Raw genomic sequence first — 18,977 nt, forward strand, 5'->3', positions numbered from 1 at the left:
GCTTCGGCCCGTCGCCGGATCGTTGCCACCGTCTATATATATTCCCTGTAAGCCGCCGCTAGGGTTTCGTCGCATCATACACCCACGGCGTTTGTAAACACCACCGAAATAGTGAAGTTTTGCTGGCTGGCGCCCGTGGTTTTTCCCTTGTGTGTTGCAAGGATTTTCCACGTTAAAATCTCGTGTCCTTATTTTTCGTTATTCGTTTATTGTGCATCTCGATTTTAACAAAACTGAATTCTAACAGCAGCCACATTGCGGGTAGTGTTGCTTCTGCTTGCGGTGCTCCGGTGGATGAAGCCGGTGGTGAACAGCGGCGCCTCCTTTCCCTCCGCGCCAAGAATAAGCTTGGGGAGCTCCACATCGACCGGTCCTTCCCAAATCTGGCCACGATGGAAGCGGGAGGAGCTGGGAGATGGGGAGATCTTGAGTTCCGGACACAGGCCCTGTTTAAAAAAAATTACTCCCTCCAATCCAAATTAAGCTTTACCTGGTATAATGTGTTGCAAAAGTTGTCCATGAGCAATAAAGTTCCTCTTATGGGCAGCCTTTATACAAGCCAGGGGTGATCATAAATTCATAATGCACTGTTAGTCAATAAAAGCAGCAATGACAGATCTCAGCACTAGGTCGCAACTAACCACATTGGATTAATGTTATATGTTACTAGTCAATCAAACTCGGAGATCCAAAATATACGGCAAACTGAAATATATATCGAGCTAGTAACATGCACTGGTGAACCTCAGTACGTAAATACAGCACGTAAGTTGTTCAACTTTCTTCAATGCTTTACTCGTGGACATCATTCTAAATTTCTATTGATCATGTGGTCCTCACTCAATAGCTAGACAGCAAATGGAATCTCCTACAGCTGGGATAAAACTCTCATCCTTGCACTACAGAACCTATAAACAAGTTTCATTGGCACAGATCGCGAGTGTATTCTCGAAAAAGTTTGGTACGTTGGGCAAGCCGAATAGTGAGTTTGTGTGGTTTTTCAGACGTAAGAGTGAGCTACTGTTAACCGCAACACCGTCTATGTTGATCTCTATTCGACTATTGCCATGGGTTCTTCTTGCCAGCACCTTTGCGCATTGAGCTTGCTTTTGAACTCTGCAGTCAATAAGCAAGGAAAAATATGTTCAAGATTCAAAGGTACATGATTGTAGGCAAACTGCAGTGTTGTCTGACTTACGGATTTCAGTTTCAATTTTCCTCGGATCCTGTTCTTTTGCGGTTTCAGTTTGTAAATCCTAACCATCCAGTGGTGGGTTGTAAAAACCTGCATTAAGCAATATGTACATGAACACGTTGCAGGTGCAGTCAAGCAAAGCTGCGAGGGGGATTGTGACTTCCAAATGATTTTACCTCCTCAAAATGGGTCAGTTTAAAATGTTTCCTTCCTATTTCATATCTTCTCGCTCTATCAAATCCCTTACCATCAGTCTCAACAAATCTAGATGCAAAGAAGAACGAATAAAAAAATCCATAATTGTGTTACTTGAGTATGGTATATTGGTATGCTACCTTCCTTTGAATTGACATACCTGTAATAACAAAGCTTGTACATGAGGCAATTCAGCATGGTTGGAGTGCCCTGAGCATCAACACGGTAGTTGCCATCCCTCTATAGAAATAGTATAACATTTAATTCAGAAGTTCAAAATTTCACATAGTTGAGAATGCTTGTCTTTCACAAGTAACTAGACTGCACATTATTTTTCTGAGTTTGCTACCACATTCTACCAAATGATATGCGCAATGAGTTGCAAAAGGCAAGTTCATAACTCACAAGGTAATCCTCTTCCTTAATGTGAGGGAATTCACCACCTCCGATTCGAACCATCCAGAGAAACTTATTAATATCATCGCTTGGGTAGCCAATAAGCCCTGAAAAAGAAATCAGCAGGTGTTAGGGGGTCTGGATTCACAAAGTACCTGTTTAAAACATCGTTATTTCTACAAGTCCAAACGCTATCAACCTCCAAAGACAACAAGCACATATTTGACATCTAAGGAATTGAAGATTTCCCATGCTGCCTTTTCTGGGGATGACATTGCTGTCCCAACTGTCGCTATGTGTGTGTTATTCCAGGTATTATTATCTACAATCACAGTCCTGTTGGCCATTGCAGTTGTCTGATAACCATAGTCCCACCATGATGCAACCTACAGCAATCATTACCATCTCAGTATCAGAAATAAGAATGATGCAATTCAAGTGATAAGAATAATTTTTAAAGCATACCTTATCGTCTACTTCTGTGTTATGGCGCAGCCACGCATAAGATTCACGGAAATCATCAAAAACATGCAACCCTTCGTGTGAACGAGATGTCAGCACAATCGAGGGTGCAGAGTATGCTTCTGCAGCTGCCCATACACAGTGGACCTGCACAAATGGCATCATTAACTAAAAGCCTTGCTCTAACGATAAGCCCACTTCCAGTGAGAACAGAAGTCTTACCACATAAAGTCCACAAAGTATGATGAGGAACAGTATACCCATGGCCGATGCTTCGGCAGGCAGTACACAAAGTTTCTCCTCCATGCCAGGCCTAACAGGAGAACTGCCCACCCATTCTTTCTCCTTCCGATTCTTCTTCGATGGTCTTCCCTTTGAAACATTTTCTGTTTTTTCTTTTGTTATATTCCCATTTTTAGCGATAGTCGCTGCAGTACTTGAAGTCCCTGGAGTAATATCCTCTGCCTTACATTTGACAAGACACAAATACATCAGTAAACCCTATGCAGAAACTAAATCTGGATAATAAAAATAACAATGAAGAAATATATCATACAGCAGGAAGGCCATCATCTGATCTTGGACGCTGAAATTTCATTGATCGTGTGAGGACGTTAAAAGCTTCTGATAGAGCAATCCCAGACAGAATGCATGCAGCAGGGGCAAGGACAAGCATAAGTCGTACCTAACAATGGACTAACATCATTGTCAACTGATAAATAAAACGGTACAGTACTGTAACTGTCATTCGCAATGAATACTTACCATTACCCCAGAGAAATACACTGAAGTTACCAAGTACAGAACCAAAAATGAGCTTGCATCGGATAAAGGTAAGAAGCATGACTGCAAATTGTGTTGTCAATTGATACATTAATTAACCATGCTAAAAAAATAACTAAACTCCATTTTTCCAATAAAACATGAATGCTTACTATGATCCCAGCAGGAACTAAGAAGGCTAGCACACTGATATCCATAAAGTAAGACGGCCAGGTGGGTGGTTGATGTTCGCTCACGCTAGCAATGATAGGGATGTACTTGCTTGCGTAGGTTCTGTCAGAATGGAATAAAGCAAGAGAATTCAACGCATTATCTTAGACAGAAAAGGAAGAAGCATGAACTTATCAGAACAGGAATCCAAATTATGTCCGCTCCGCATACATAAAAAAATCAAAGTATCACTAAGAGAAAATCTTGAAAGCAGTACATCTCTTTAGCAAATTTTAATCCATAGGTAAGCTAGTTCAAATTTAAATTCCGTCACGTTTATTGTTGATCATAGTCAGGGCTCAGTTATTAATGAAACAAAAAAACAAGAACAAGTGTAGCGCCAAAGAAATTTTGATGAGAACTTACGGGTCAAGTAGGCTCAAACTGCGCCCACTCCAACCTTTTGTTGGGCTAGATGCCACCAATGCAACAAGTATCGCTACTGCCGCGAAACAAAGGGCTCTGCATAATCTTTGATATTAGAATGTGCACAGACCATCTGATTTGTTTGGACTTATGAGGAACAAATGTTTCTTCTGTCAATTTATGAACCACTAGCAAGTGTAACACATCTTTTATGCACTTTAGCTGGTTTTGACATCAGAAACTTACAAACCAACTGTTAGTACAAATGTCATGGCCAGTTTGAACAGACGAGGAGTTAAAAGTCCTTTGATGAAATATACTAGAGCAACCACATGGAGGATTATAAACACCTGGAATTCAAATATCATTTTCAGAGACAAAGAGAAAGCGATTAGCCATTTTTCTAACAGACATACAAAAATTGGGTGAATCGGAACAGTTAAGGGAAAAAAGGAACAGATGATTAGGCAGATAATTAGTCGGTGTACCAGAAATGATGCAAAGTGCTCCGATGTCAATACTGCATTAAACCCAACCACAGGCACCAACGCTGCCAGAAGTGTTCCCAGTACAACCTGTGTGGTGTTGTTATGACAAGAATTCATGTTGTTCATTTGCGCATAAGCAATTCATAAGGCACTAGATTTATGGACTTACAAAGGGAGCATAAGCAATGTAAAGTCGTGAAGAGTAACGACCAGTTATAATACACAAGAGAACATGCATTGGGATAAGGTTGATGATGAATGTGTAGCCTCCCCAGGAACAGACCTGAAAAGTGGAGTTGCAATGTCATTTGAAGAATTCGCTGTATTTGTAGCAATTCAAAGATTGTCGACGAAAAACTTACCATGTAAAAGTAGGAGAGAGCATTAAGCGTTGCATAAAAGAGTGATCCCGTGTTTAGCGTCTGCGAGCCGTTTTATATTATATTAAATGTACAAACAGAAGGGGGAGAGGAACCAGGCCTAAAATTTGAAGGATACTTTGAGAACCTAACCTTTACATATAGATAAAATGTAAATATTAAAGCAAATATGGCTACAGCTTCATTATCGTAGCTGCCTGCGACAGATCTTGAAATGTATGAGGGGACCTGCATAGTTGGAGGATATCACAAAAAAATAAGTAAGCTTTCGATCAAGTGCTATTGAAAAGGTAGGATCTAAGGAAGTGATAGTATTAGTATTGTTTTTTTAGAACCTTTTTTTCTAGAACCAGTAATAGTAATAGTAGGTAGGCATATACAAAAAGATGGAAGGCCAGCCTCATGTTGGATCTCAACTAACCCATACAAGCAATGACCATTAAAACATACTAGGATTTTATTTTTCCTTTATTTTGCGAAATATTAGGATTGTCGGTGACAGGAAATTTCAACCTCTACAATTCAAAAGGATTTTGGTTCCAGCGTTGGGCTCTTGTCCCTATTTTTTAGATTTCCCGAGGCCATTTTAAGAACTAGACTTATTGACAGCTCTGTTTCGGTGACTCAGTTATCAGTTTTAGTTCCATACTGGCTCTTCTGATTAAACAATTGTAAGATCTATCTGACTTTTCAAGTTTTTTTGACACGCAGGAAATGAATCTTGTCAGTTACACATGGCTTCTTTGGATAAATGGAAAAGTTGGATGACCGGATATGAAATGGGCCAGAGCACAAACCAGAGGACCAAAGATAATCTCCTTTGTTTGGAAAGACCAAATTCAACTCCTAAACATTTACCAGCTGAGGTGAGAACTGTTCTAGAACAGAGGTTACTGAGGATAACCCACCAAATAAGGGATTGGGATGAAAACAAGTTATTCAGCTAGGAAGATTGAAGAAAGAGAATTGCAAAAACTAGCTGATACAGCTGGAGATATGGAAGCACTTTTACAAAGTCAGCAGAAATACACCTCATGAAATTATCCCCATTCTCTAGTTTACCTACAAATGAATGGAAGACCAGACCTAGCCTACATTAGCAAACTATCAAGATGCAAGTACGAAATCAGAAACATAAATCAGGTAAGCATATAAAGAAACTTAATTTTCTCATAGCAAAACTGAGCAGTCCATCCATGAAAGAAAATACAGAAAGAAACAGATCATACCATTGCTAAGATAGTTGCAGCCATTAAACCAGCCCCATGACCCTTTGCTTCCTGGAAGGGAAATTACATAGTTACTAAAGAACTTACTGTGGTTGCAGAACTGGTGTAAGATCCAGAAAACAACCTTTGTCAGCAGATAAGTTGCCCAGGAAGCATTTGCCGAAAAAATCGGGGCAGTGAACACGCAGACGGTCTCCACCGACAATGGGATGTTAACGGAGTTTAGCAACCTATAGCAACCAAACACTTGAGTTTTTCAAAACTATCCGACAATGCGTTGTTCTATGTTTTATGAATTATTCTACATACCACCACATTGTGCCAGCTGTCAGTGTCAAACCAGGATAGACGGTGCCACCAATTACACGTCCAAGGGGGTACCTGGCACAAATAGCTGTAAGAAACAGCGGGCATACATAACGCATTATGAACGATTGATGTGTCCAAGCAACCGTACCATGTTCGGTCATCAAACCAGTTCCAAAACTCATAGATTCCACTCTTTGACAAAAACTGAAACAGATGCAGGGAAACATAATGGATAAAACAGATAATGCGTAACCATATGCTTTGGAAACAGCAAGACACAATATGCTAAGTACTAGTCTCTCCGTTCCAAAATAATTGAAGTTATAGGTTTGTCCTCGGTCAAACTACTATAAGTTTGACCAAGTTTACAGAAAAAATATATCAACATCTATGACACCAATTTAGTTTTGTTAGATTCACTTACCATATTATTTTAGTACGTATTAAAATATAGATTTGACGTTGTAGATATTGACAGGTTTTTCTTTAAATACGATTTGACTTTGAGCAACCTATCCGCCTTCCTAGAACCGTGATTTCCGGAACTCGGATGTCTCTAATCCGAAGACAGTTCGAACAGAATAGCAATGCTACGCTTTGAACTGAAACTGCACATGCTTTCACGGCCCCTTCAGAATGAACAGTGAGCGGCAGCAACAATGGCGCCGCGGGAACAAACCTGGGTGACGCGGTAGTTGAAGTAGGGATCGAACTCGTGTATCACGCTCTCGTACTTGACCACCTGCGGCACACCGCCAAACGGGCATGTGAGGAAGTCACAGTGTTCGGAAAGTAATTCGCGCTAGGATCCAGAGCAATGGATCTTACGGAGAAGAGGCGGATCGAGAAGGCGAGGACGCCGATAAGGAGGAGCGTGAAAGCACACAGCACGCCGGCGGAGGCCTTCCGGAGCCGGTCGCCGCCGCTGGCCGTCGTGGAGGCCTCGACCTCCGCCATCGCTGCTCAGCGGATCTAGAGCAGTGAAGTGTTTGTTTGCTGGTATTGGTGCCTGGCTTCGAAGTTTATCGAACTTCTACCGTTTTACCCATGCTGCATGCTAGTAGTACCCTGACTGAACTGAAGCACTGCTAAAACGTCGACCGATTTGGAGCAGTTCATTTACAGATCGAATACACTGGTCACTTTAGAAAACGCCGATCAGAATATGGATAATATGCTGACTACAAGTTTGTAGAAGATCACCAAAGAAGTTGCACTGAAGCTTAGAACGTCTAGTAGTACCTTCCAGTCCAGTGACATGGTTGAAATTTTCTGGATCCGACAAATCTCAAAACGTCAACTTCTGAGTTGTGCATATAGGATGGTTGAGGACGTGAATTTAAGCACAACAAAATAGTGAGTACATTAAAAACATTCATTGCACTGATACGGAATTGAACATAGGAACAGACATGGGATGGGACTCTTGCGTTAACCAATCAACATGGACATACCCTTGTACAGAAGGTTAGAATTCAGGCCATTAGCCAAATACTGAAACATCTACAAGCCGTTCAGGTATAGGACCAAGTCGTCCATGTATCATTTTCTTTTCAAGTTCATTGGGCATGTCAGAAGTAACTGCAATGTAGGATTCAAGTAACGCCATCCCAGTGTTTTTTCACCCATAATACAGTTACAAGCCTCATTTCGGAAAAGAAGGCAACAGCTGGGATCACTAAAGCTAAAAACAATGCATGGTACAATCTATGGCACAAGCGCTCACCTAGAGTTAAACCTTTTCTCAACAACAAAAACACATATAGCCTAACAATGCAACTGCCCAGCACCAACATTCGGACTGTCCAACAGACTGTAGCTGATGCTCCGCCAAATACAACCAGAACTCAAGGTTCTTCAAGAATTGCGCGAGCAAGATTTGATGCCAAAGCCAACCTGACGGAGCTCAGTGCATGGCTTGGTAGGTGATTAGTGCAGAAGTCAGGACGTAACTTTGCCATTGACAGTTCTTGTAGCTTGTTGAGTAACAAGGTCGTCTCAGCAACATTCAACAAAGGACAGGGTTTGCAGTTAAGCAGCCTCACCTGCAGAAACAATGGCGAAAAAAATGGAATCAAAACTCCAAACATCTAAAAGGTTAATTCATATTAATATAAGATGGAGAAATATGATTTTGCTAAGCTACTTTGCTGAATGAAGATCCTAACTGCTAATCAAGATAGTGAATGGCTTACTGAATCATGAAGAAGGGGTAGCCAGAAACGTTGTGGCGTGGAAGGATTTCTCATTAGCTGCAAATATATTACATGTATATAAGCAAATAAATAATGCCAGAGATCATAAACCTGGAGACAGCGACCCTTTGTGTTCCTGTTTACATATCTTCTACCAGTGGTCATGAATTGTAGTATTGAATTGCAGGAACTTAGCTAGTGTGTACATTTTACCTGTATAAGAAACTCCACTGTCTGCCGAGCAGCCTCACCAGTCCTTCCTTCTAGTGCCTGTTGAAGGGACCTCTTGAAATCCCGGTACCTATGCAAAAGCATATGTTAAGCTCATGCGTGACACTGTTGTGGAGAGAAGAAGAAAATTGATAAAAAGGAAAAAAAATATACCTATGAAGGAATTCAAGACCACCTGCACTACCAATGTCAGAACCTAGTAACTCGAGCAACCCTTCCCATTGCTGACCATGCAAGAACACTATTAGATACTGTCAAAGATAATATCATTGCTAAATTGACTCGATATCATGATAAATTTTACTTAATACTGAACACAAAACTAATTGTAGGGGAGAAAAAATGAAATAATTTAGCACCTTAAAATTGTCATCTGCGACTGACTTCCCAATGCGCTCAAACAACTGTTGAGCAATTCTATCAAGTCGTACTTTATCATGTGCTTGCTGGAACCAGTAAACCCCAGTTCCTTTTCTACCATGCTTCCAATGATAAATGCCTGCAATCTAAAAGAGAAAATATATTAGATAGATTTTCTTGCGCTGAATACTTACAGAGGGTAAGCCATGTTAAAAACCGAAGACGGTCATGAACAAATGTTTTAAAATATTAAAAAGAAAGTTTTGTGTGTATTACAAACAACATTTACCTTCATGATGTTTGTACTAACATTCTCGAGTTCATACAGACGACAAAGTTCCAAAGTCTGCTCACAGAAACAAGTTTTAGGTGACAAATATAAGATACAGAAACACTGCAAGGAAATGCTGAGTCGGATTAACATACCTTCAGCACTTGACGGTTGTCTTGTATGGGTTGCTTGAGAAGTAGAATCTCCAAGAGCCCTAGGCCTTGGTTTAGACACGAGGACAGGTAAGTCGGTGCAATCTGAGTATCAAACATGCAAGATGGCCATTACCAACAATATCAAAATAAGAATTGGCTTATCACAACAGCGATTGTACAGAAGATATGATACAGCAAAACTGGACAATGCACAGTAGTAAACTACACGGCACCCATACATACACTTGAGTATTCAAACCCAGATACACCAGAGTATCTAAACCCACATACCCTAGATTATTTAAAAGTCCATTGTATACCCTGACCTATGGTTGCCAGGTCCCATTTGAGGCCTGAACTATGAAACCGCCCATATTAAACCCGGAACCTTTTTAAACAGTTTAACATCAGCCATAGCCTGGTTTTAGATTGGTTCTAATTTTTGATGTTTTCAAAAAATGTGAAAAAAAAATCATAGTAAGGTATGCTAGGAAATTATGACCTTCCAAATTCGATAAAAAACTTATGACTATTTGTGTCATGTGAAAAATAACAAGATAAATAGACTTCTGTTATCATTTTTCTGAACAGAAGATAACTCGAGTTTGGGTTGAAGGTTTGCAGGTTTTCAAATTCCCAGTGATCAGGATATTTTCCAACTTCTCTAAAACTTCAAAGATGCAAAGCAACCCTAAATAACTGGGTCAAGGTTTAGGGTAAGGATTCCGTTGGGGAGGGTTTGGGTTTACCCATGTCCATACCCATTGGAGCATATATTGCCCATACCCAAAAGCAATGGGTATATTGCCCAACTTAGCCAATGGATAAGATTGCATGAAGAGGAAGAAGCACAGTTCGGTACAAGATAAACAGACATCTGTCGTTGCGTGTTCGACGAATCTCCAGTGAGGGGAGCCTCACGGAGGGGAGATAGAGGGGGAGCCATAGGGCGAGGAGTCACCGGGACGGGGTTACACGAGTTACCCAGCTTCAGACCTCGCAACGGCGGCGAGATCCTACGTGCGGATATAATTCACTATAAGGCAACAGGTGCGCGATTACAATGAGTTGTGCCTTGCCGCAAGGGCTCCCAGGATCCGGCTTAATAAAGGCTCCGGATCTAGGGTTACAAGGGATAGAGATCTAGCCGGATACGACTAAGCCTATACTACGTACAGGATTCATTGTCTTACGCGTCACGGATCCGACAGCTTCGTCTCCAGGCCGGATCCTACCTCCGGAATCTCCAATAACTGGGCTGCCCGGTGGGCTGTATGCCTCACCACCATCTTTGGGCCACCCGGGCTTACCGGAATTAGGACCCCATTGTGATACACCTAGTTGGCATATCCCCAACAACATCATTAGCCAACCGATAAGATACATCACCCACGTTGCACCGTTGGTATAAAGCAGCCAACTGATACGACAGTGTGGCGAGAAGCAAAACAGCTGGGAAGCAGCAGGGATGTGTCTTAACAGTGGAGGAGTAATTTTGCGTTGCGGCGACGCGCTACACTGGCACCACTGTAGATCAACGCTCGAAATCAAGCTGCTAACCAGCATCCACGAGTAGCGCCGCAAGTCGGCACCACGCCATCAGCTGCAAGCAGCTTGCTCCGACCTCCGGTCATGTGCAGAAGGGGACTAGGGGGAAAAGGTCGTGTGTGGATGCAGAGGAGATTGTGGCATGCGAAGTTACAGGCAAGAGGACAAGGCATATTCGTATTTATTTTTATGGGTATGGATAAGTTGAGGGTAGTTGGACAAATACCCTCCCGGTGCCCGAAATAGAATAGGTAACTTTTATTTAACTCACACCCGGGTATGGATTTGAATGTGGACAATGGTTATCCAGCGGCAGGTAGAGACGTAAGTTTGGACGGTGATTCCGTTTTACATAGTTCTCAAAAAGTCAAAATATCTAAAACTATTCGTGTTTGTGAATATTACTATATATAGTAAGAATCAGCTAAAAAATCATGAGCCTGATGATCTACGTACAATAACAAGAACACAAAAGATAAATGTTTTTTTCTTGCCACTTTGCTCATGACATAAGTAGCCGTAGTTCTTATGAATTGTAGCAGATTACCTTTCAAAGCATTCCCTACATCCATTTTTTTCATATATCTTGAAACACTAAGACAAAGCCACTTTTGAAAACATACTAGGGTTCATTTTCAATGGTTTTAGAAAGTTCAGGCTTTATGCGAAGTTTCACAGTTTAGGGTTCAAGTCACACAAACCGCAATATTCCAGGGTTCGAAATGGACTCTTCCCAATATTCAAACATGAACTGAACCATATAACGAAACATAATTTGGTCTAGTTGCTTAGTACTGCATTAAGTTTCATAAAACTTACCTGCCAAGTTAAAGAATGAGAACTCAAAACTTGAGCGTAGACTAGCCGGTGCAGTTCCTCTATGCTTAAGCAACCAAAGTTAGGTCGCTCTTCATGCAACATAATATCTGCATATTCATTATCAGCTGCCAACAGCTCCATGGAGTGTGTTACCATCCTGGAGTTACAGATGGCAAAATATATTAGGGCACAGCATTTCAAAGTTGAGTGTAGGTACAAAATAAAATAAATAATTGTCCATTTACCAAGGCCCAAATTTTTTTGTGCATTCCGCCAAGACAACCTAACCATGAAAAAAAAATGTTACATCACCAATAAGGGAAGTCAAGGGTCATGTGGAGCTGCAAGGATAACGTTGCATGCTAACCTCTGGATTTTCTGAAAGGATGCCGTTAAGGAGACCTGTTAATCCACTATTGCCGGAAGATGGCTTAAGCTGTATGCATTTCTGTGCTAAGTGATGCATCCCTTCAAAACCCTGAAACAATGCAGATTTTAGAAGAAATAACATGATATTTCAATCGTTTAAATATATTTGATGAGATTTTCGCATGCATATATTAAGAGATAACTGCTGCGCCATACAAGAGATGAGAGGTTTCAGGAAATTCAGATAGGGTAAATATTTGGCCAACTTAAAAGCCAAATTATTGCACAACGCAAATAAAAAATTAATAAGCACAACAAAAGAATGAGGCTGAGGGGTGCAACAACACCCCACAGCTTTTCATTAACAAAGAAAATGAGGACTGGAGCATAGTTGTTTAGGTGCAACTGTTGTGCCCTAGCCCGTGACCGTGAGAGCTCTTAATAAACATTATAGCTCGGCATTGTTTAGAATAGATGCTGACATTCATACAAGGGGGGTCCTGAGGTCATGCAACATATCAGAGCACATATCCTATTATAAAATGATCTTGTGGGGAAGGGATTGCTCTAACAGCAATTGTGAATGGAAATTCGAAGAGCAAATAGCATGTGAAACCTTCGGTAATAGGGCAAATAGCATCTGACACATCTTTACACGAGCATTGGGCATCAAGTAATGCCACAGAGTATTTAGAAAATTTACAACGATAACATAGTCGAGCAAATGAACCACAGAACATTAGTACTAACAATGCAAGAGAGTGCATGGATATGAGACTAACCACTGTAAATGGCCTTATATAAAGAAAATGAGAAGCGAATAGCTCTAGCCAATGGGAAGTAGCAGCAGTGAGGTCCTTTATGTTTCCCATCATGATGTGAAGCAGATTCTTCAACCCATCACGAGTTTTTTGGTGACCGCACTGAATCCAAAATGCACTGCACTCCAGTTTACTTACTTGACCTCGCCATTTTTCCCATGCCTGCAGGTACAAATAACTCACAAAATCTTTCAGCTCACTTTAACAGGTACAGCTTTGTTGGTACATTTTCAATACACAAATATAACGTTTTATGAAGGCGGAAAGAATGAGTACAGAAGATTGGTATAACAATCTCACGAAGCCCAACCAGAATGTTACCCAGTTTAACGGATGAGTAACAATGTGAAACCATTTGATTAAAAATAGCAGACAAATTACATATTTCGCTTTGAATGCATGTGCCATCTTACCACGAACAAACAGGGATCATCAAACAAATACACTTCGGTTCTTGCTTGATAAGATACCAACAGTTTACAAAGCATACCTTGATAAAATCAGGTCTTGATGTACAGCACTGGCCTAATTTACCCGTTGGCAAATCTGGTCTCATGCGCGGCATGGTTGAGACAAGAACTGCAACAGCCTCAACCAGCCCGTTTTCTGTCTGATGAACCAAAGGAAGAAAGCCGTTTCTGTTACTATTAGTTGTACATTTAATATACTGATAGCATACAAAATAATACCATCTGGTAAAGCTAAAAGGAAATATATGTCCCACATATAAACAACTAATACTAATATTATGTTCGAGTTTAGCTACTTCAATAAATTAGCACAGATGGTATTAAAACCAAAGCACGAACCAGACTTACAATATAGCAGAGTAACTTCTCTTAATATCTTATTTATGAAAAGAAAGTATTCAAGCTAAATATGGAGATAAGTCAAATACCAAAATGGACCGGAGAAACTCCTTGCATTACAGGTCACTCTTCCAAGGATCATATTAACAAAAGTATGATTAGGATAGGTCCACTCAGCATTGCTACTAATATGTTTTCTTCACAATAGTTGTACGCAATAAAAATCAATAGGAGGAGAGGGTAAAATCTATAGGCTACAGATCTAACATTTTAAATAGGATGAAGAGCATAAAGCATTAAATAAGATGTATACAACCAGCAATATAACATAACTGCACTTGTTGCAATAGCTGAACCACATTAACTTCACAGCAAAATAACAAAAGGGGCAAACTGAGACAAAAGGGCATGCACTTGTGGTTATAATTCTGCATTTCAAATTTTTAGTCTCACATTCAAATTTGAAAAAGAAGAAGACAAATAGTGCAAATACTTAGGCAAATTAACAATTATTTAGGCCCTTAACTAAAATCCGGATGATATTTTATTTGCAAGATCAACATCACTGACAAAGAAATGAAGAAAGGCCTCAAAGTGAGCAACAACCTAGTACCTCACGGTTGTCCATCTGATCCAATTGGTATGATCCATGAAAACGTAGCATATTCACCTGCAAGAAAAACAACTTCAGATGGCAAACTACCACCAAGAGTATAAACCTACACAGAAGCGCAAAAAAGATAGATGTACCACAACGTCAAGCCACCCAACTGAAAGTGCTGCTGATAATCCATTCCAGTAATCAGGATCATTTTCAACAACCTATAAAATGACTCTTGTTATCAATTTACTCTGACCAACATTAAGGCACCAGGGTTGGAACATGCAAGTGATAATACAAAATAACATAAGCAAATAGATAAAATATACAGAGCATCCACTCAAAAGCAGAGTCAGTTATTAAAGTTTTTATAGAGAAATAGCTTTACGTGATTACAAAATACCAGTGTAACCTATATACTATTATAGTAAAATATAGAAGCATCAAACCTGCAGGTTGATGAGCTTTTTCTGGAAATCACTGAGCTTGCAATACACCGTGCCATCCGTCTTGGTCAAGAGGCTGTCGTAATCCTAAAGCGAAAAGAGGAAGAATAAGAGAGGCAGGCCAAGGAATTCTAACAATAAATGGGACTTTACAAAGTCCAACAAGGAAAGTGTCAACAGGAGGAGCATTACGGCTAACCAATCAACAAGCCGCTCAGGAAGCCAGCTGTGTAAGTTTTTATCAACATAGAATATCTCCAACAGTTCCCACGCGGCCTTTAAACTAGTAGGCCTCTCTCTAACCTGTAAAGTGAAATATAGCAGTTACTCTTTATTGGGAAACAATAAAAATATAACTGGAAAGCATTCTTGAGCGCAGAGATAATCCGGAAATAATGTAATACACAGGCATGGTCACCTTAAGAATAGCCCTTGGATCTTCAATCATGAGACCAGGGAGACAATCTGGGCTCCCAAGGAGTTTACCGATGGTTTTGCTGTACTGGAGCACATATTGCCACCTAATGAAACAAAATGATATCAGAAGCACACTCATATGGGAAACAGCGTACCATACTCTAAGAAGGGGAGCAGATTTTACAGTAACAGGTAAGCTGTTCCAGTGAAACGATTTTGCGCAACAAAGCTTAATTTTTTGCAGGCATGAATATATGCGTCAGAATGGGTGTCTGAGAGGTACAAGTTCAGCTTCTTAACACATGGATAGCTGTCACAACCTTAAAACTGTAGCAAATGTTGTCGAAATTAAAGATTATGATGAATAGATGGGCTATGCCCATTTCCTACATAAGCATAACTTGTGGTTTGTGAAATAAAATTAAGGCAATTTGGGCCTCTGAACAATAAGAAGGTGAAACATAGCACATTGTTAAAATTGCTAGCCAATTCAATCACTAATTGAAACCAAATTGCATTTAGCAGAGCAGACATTGAAAATGAAAAGGCTCACCATTCCGCGTGCTCCGAGACCGAGTGCATGTGCTGCATAGCAGCAGCGTCCGCGAGGGCGTTCTTCCTGCTCTGGAGCAGCGCAAAGGCCGGTACCGAGCCATACTCTATCCGCCGCATCTCTGCCTCGTCGATCTCCTGCTCGACCCCCGCGCTGCCATTGGCGACGGCGAGGTTCACCTCGACCACGCTCCCGGCGACCTCCTCCGCGCCGGCGGCCACCGGACCCGGCGGTCGGAGGCAGGCGACCTGCAGGAGGTTGCCGCTTGACCAGGAGACGAAGACGCGGGAGATGGGCGGCGCCACGCCGTGGCGGATGGGCCGCACGGGTGGTGGTGGTGGCGGCGCCGCGTGGTTTGGGTCCCCTGAGAACGGGACGATGGCGCCGCCGCTGTCGGCCAGCATGCCCGGCATCCTCGACGGGGAGGGGCTAGGGTTTTGGAAGCGAAGGACGGCGGGGAGGGGTTTTTTTTTTTTTTGAGTGACGGCGGGGAGGATTTGGGGCGGTGTGGGTGAGGAAAGGTTTTAGGAATTCGAAACCGAAGGATCCGAAAATGTTCAAGAAAAAACACTATAGGGCCCGTTTGAATCGACGAATATTTATCCAAATACTTGTGCGTTGCTATGATTATAAAAAAAATCGCACATGTAACTTATAGTATATACATAAAAATTCATATTCATCTGTGTAAAAAGAGATATTCATATATTACTCAAATAATGATAAGACGCTACTTTGTTAAAACATATCGCTTACATTATCTAACATATGAAGGCAATAAAAACAAATCGTGTTTTACCAAAGTTTTCTTACTATTTTGAATCACGTTACTACAAACTCGGGTTTACTTAATCTTCACTACATACCATCCCCGTCTCTTCATGTTAACCTCTTGGTTTTGTTCATGTTTTTATTATCTCAAACTGCTTGTGGAAAGCTTCACGACCCGATGAGCATTCCCTCTCTGTTTTTCTTCCTCAATGTTACTCTCCTCTAGCCCCTAGCTCCCCACCTCATCAGCTTCGGTCTCGTCCTTCCATCCCTCCGTCCCTATCACACACGCACATATTCATGCTGGGAAAAGGGTGTTGTATAATTTTCTCTTCGCTTATAAGTATTCAAGATCATATCAAATATTTTGGACATAAGGTTAAACAATTTAGTCAGATCAAGAGACCATCACTGGAAAATCAGACAAAGGTAATAGAGAAGGCACACTTTCCTAAACTGACATTTGTGATGATAAAATACCAAAGTCTCTCAAGTTACACAATTCATATCAGATTATAGCCATCCAAGTGCGAGCAAGGAAAATATAGAAGGTTCGTTACAAGTGAGGGCCTGTCCGCGGGAACTCTCGAAAAAAATTATGCATTTGGTTTCCTTTGGAACATTTTCATGTGAAGCCATTTGATTCGAAGAAATTCATTCGAGTTGTTCCACTGGAAATTCTTACTCTCTAGTAATTTTCATAGGCCCCTGCCCCGGGCTTTGCCCAGCGGCGCTCCGACAATAGCATGTAGAGGGCCGGTGGTCACAGAAACTCTAAATCGCCTCAACGAGGTAGGAGGCGGCTAAGACCAATCATTGGAACAACATGTGTGGTAGATGAAAATTTCTACATATTCAATCCCAAATATGTGTGGAACAGCATTCGGCGAATCAAATGGACTACATAGGAAATATTTTAAGAATCCAATCCTAAAAATCCAGTGAAATTCCTTTGGATCGAAGTAGCCCTAAATATGTCTAGAGTATAGATAAAAAAAGGTTTAGTGTACTCTAGGAATTTTTGTTAAGAAACTATGTCAACGTCGAACTAATTTATAATCCAATGTAGAGAAGCAGACACATAAATAGGAAAAGGATGGTAAATAAATGAAAAAAGGGTAAAAGTTGCCTTCTTTAGCAAATGGTCTAAGTTTCCTAAGAAGACCGTTGTTCACATCATTGCTATATTGAAAAATTAGGAAGAAGGGTATGTAGTTGACCTCAATGCCGGATGATTTTTTTTTAGGAAAAAGGGTATGGAATATGAGAGTACGTAGTAGGAGGGTATGTATTGTAATTCCTCAAAAAAGAGAACATAGGGAGAGAATGCACTATCGATTCAAGCGTCGTTACTTATAGGCGATCGAGTCTAACAGTCGCCCGGAGGGATAAGCATGGCACAAAGCCTCGCGGAAAGGAGAGGCACGTGAAAAGGCGCACAGAACAGAAGGGGGGACATAAAGCCATGCGGCGCGCTCCCTGTCCCCTAAGGGAGACCTGACTTCGCCCCATGCCATCCCCTACTCCCCCACCCCCGACAAGTTTTCATATACGAAACGATTCTGCGAGAGTCCTTTGTACACATGGTTGGATTCCCCAAAAAGAGGACCCATGTACGGCCATGTCCGGGAGAGCTGACCTTGGTCCATGCAGGGGCCCACCTTTCGGGGAAGCGGGGATCACACATGGTTTAATTTGGGCCCTCTCGCCAAGAGCACACCTAGACAAGGTTGATGAGGGGGGAGCCAAGGCAATGAGAGGAATGTCTAGCGATAGGGGTAGGATACGCACACATGCGAGGGGAATCTCATGATTCCACTCGTGGGGGACCGACACGGGAGGGGCACTATGCCGATGATTGCACATTTGATTCTGGCTTGCCATAAGATAGGTCTCTGCTTTTGAGGAGATGTGGGTAGCCATGTTTGTTGGTTTGCATAAGAATTAGATTCCCATGCTAAGATTCACTGCATTATCAAATGGATCGCTAACATAAACAACTTGATTATATATTTTTTTAAAATATTTTATTTGCAAGTAATGGTTACAACATTATTGTCAAGCAAGAACATAAACATTATACTAGGTGCAACAACATTGATCATGCTTGCAGAGGTCCCAGAAGAATCGTGGCCGCTAACGCCACATACGGTCTTGCAACGCCCTTCGCAACTTTCCAAATGGAAGCAGGTTGGAGTATTTCCTCCATCACCAGCTGCAAGGTGGTCCAGTAATTCATTTACAACCCAATGTGATTAAAAGGTCAATTAATCATAGTATATAAGAAGTTTGATGCATGTAGGAAAAATAGTGCCAACTTTTGGCAAACATGTATAGTGAGCTATTTGTGCAACAACAAAAGGTAAGAAAACAACTCGGTTGAAAACACGTGAACACTATAGCGAGAAATGTTATTACTTCTATGGGCGTAGCACGACGACGATAACATGATGAAAAACATGATCACAAGAGACAGGAAACTGCAGACATGCTCGCCACATTGTTCTTGAATGCCATAATGATGTGGAGATCACTTGTATTTTTGCTATGTGCTTAGGGTTGCTATATGAAATTCCTAAATAAGTTCGCTAGCCTTGC

General features: G+C 41.2%; 2 protein-coding genes across 2 annotated transcripts; both read right to left on the reverse strand.

The window, feature by feature from the left end:
* Positions 1–685: 685 nt before the first annotated feature.
* LOC127343824 (dolichyl-diphosphooligosaccharide--protein glycosyltransferase subunit STT3A) lies at positions 686–7,054 on the reverse strand. The gene is made up of 23 exons (XM_051370017.2): positions 6,842–7,054; positions 6,693–6,755; positions 6,162–6,217; positions 6,014–6,085; positions 5,829–5,934; positions 5,705–5,755; positions 4,608–4,703; positions 4,458–4,517; positions 4,265–4,378; positions 4,096–4,182; positions 3,854–3,957; positions 3,608–3,703; positions 3,184–3,304; positions 3,014–3,094; positions 2,805–2,933; positions 2,471–2,713; positions 2,252–2,395; positions 1,986–2,172; positions 1,796–1,893; positions 1,551–1,630; positions 1,372–1,459; positions 1,199–1,285; positions 686–1,116 (listed from the first exon to the last, which is right to left on the reverse strand). The coding sequence occupies exons 1-23, from the start codon at positions 6,968–6,970 to the stop codon at positions 1,060–1,062; spliced, it is 2,349 nt and encodes a 782-aa protein (XP_051225977.1). The 5' UTR covers positions 6,971–7,054; the 3' UTR covers positions 686–1,059.
* A 472-nt stretch (positions 7,055–7,526) lies between these two features.
* LOC127343826 (nuclear pore complex protein NUP85) lies at positions 7,527–16,096 on the reverse strand. Its single transcript, XM_051370018.2, has 18 exons — positions 15,609–16,096; positions 15,057–15,159; positions 14,831–14,941; positions 14,642–14,725; positions 14,342–14,413; positions 14,205–14,261; positions 13,273–13,392; positions 12,744–12,944; positions 11,960–12,070; positions 11,838–11,875; positions 11,593–11,749; positions 9,226–9,327; positions 9,089–9,145; positions 8,799–8,945; positions 8,593–8,663; positions 8,422–8,509; positions 8,209–8,265; positions 7,527–8,058 (listed from the first exon to the last, which is right to left on the reverse strand). Exons 1-18 carry the CDS (start codon positions 16,019–16,021, stop codon positions 7,861–7,863), a joined length of 2,187 nt encoding a protein of 728 aa, XP_051225978.1. The 5' UTR covers positions 16,022–16,096; the 3' UTR covers positions 7,527–7,860.
* Positions 16,097–18,977: the final 2,881 nt, after the last annotated feature.

This window comes from Lolium perenne, chromosome 3 (assembly GCF_019359855.2).
Source record: "Lolium perenne isolate Kyuss_39 chromosome 3, Kyuss_2.0, whole genome shotgun sequence".
Classification (NCBI taxonomy): Eukaryota; Viridiplantae; Streptophyta; class Magnoliopsida; order Poales; family Poaceae; genus Lolium; species Lolium perenne.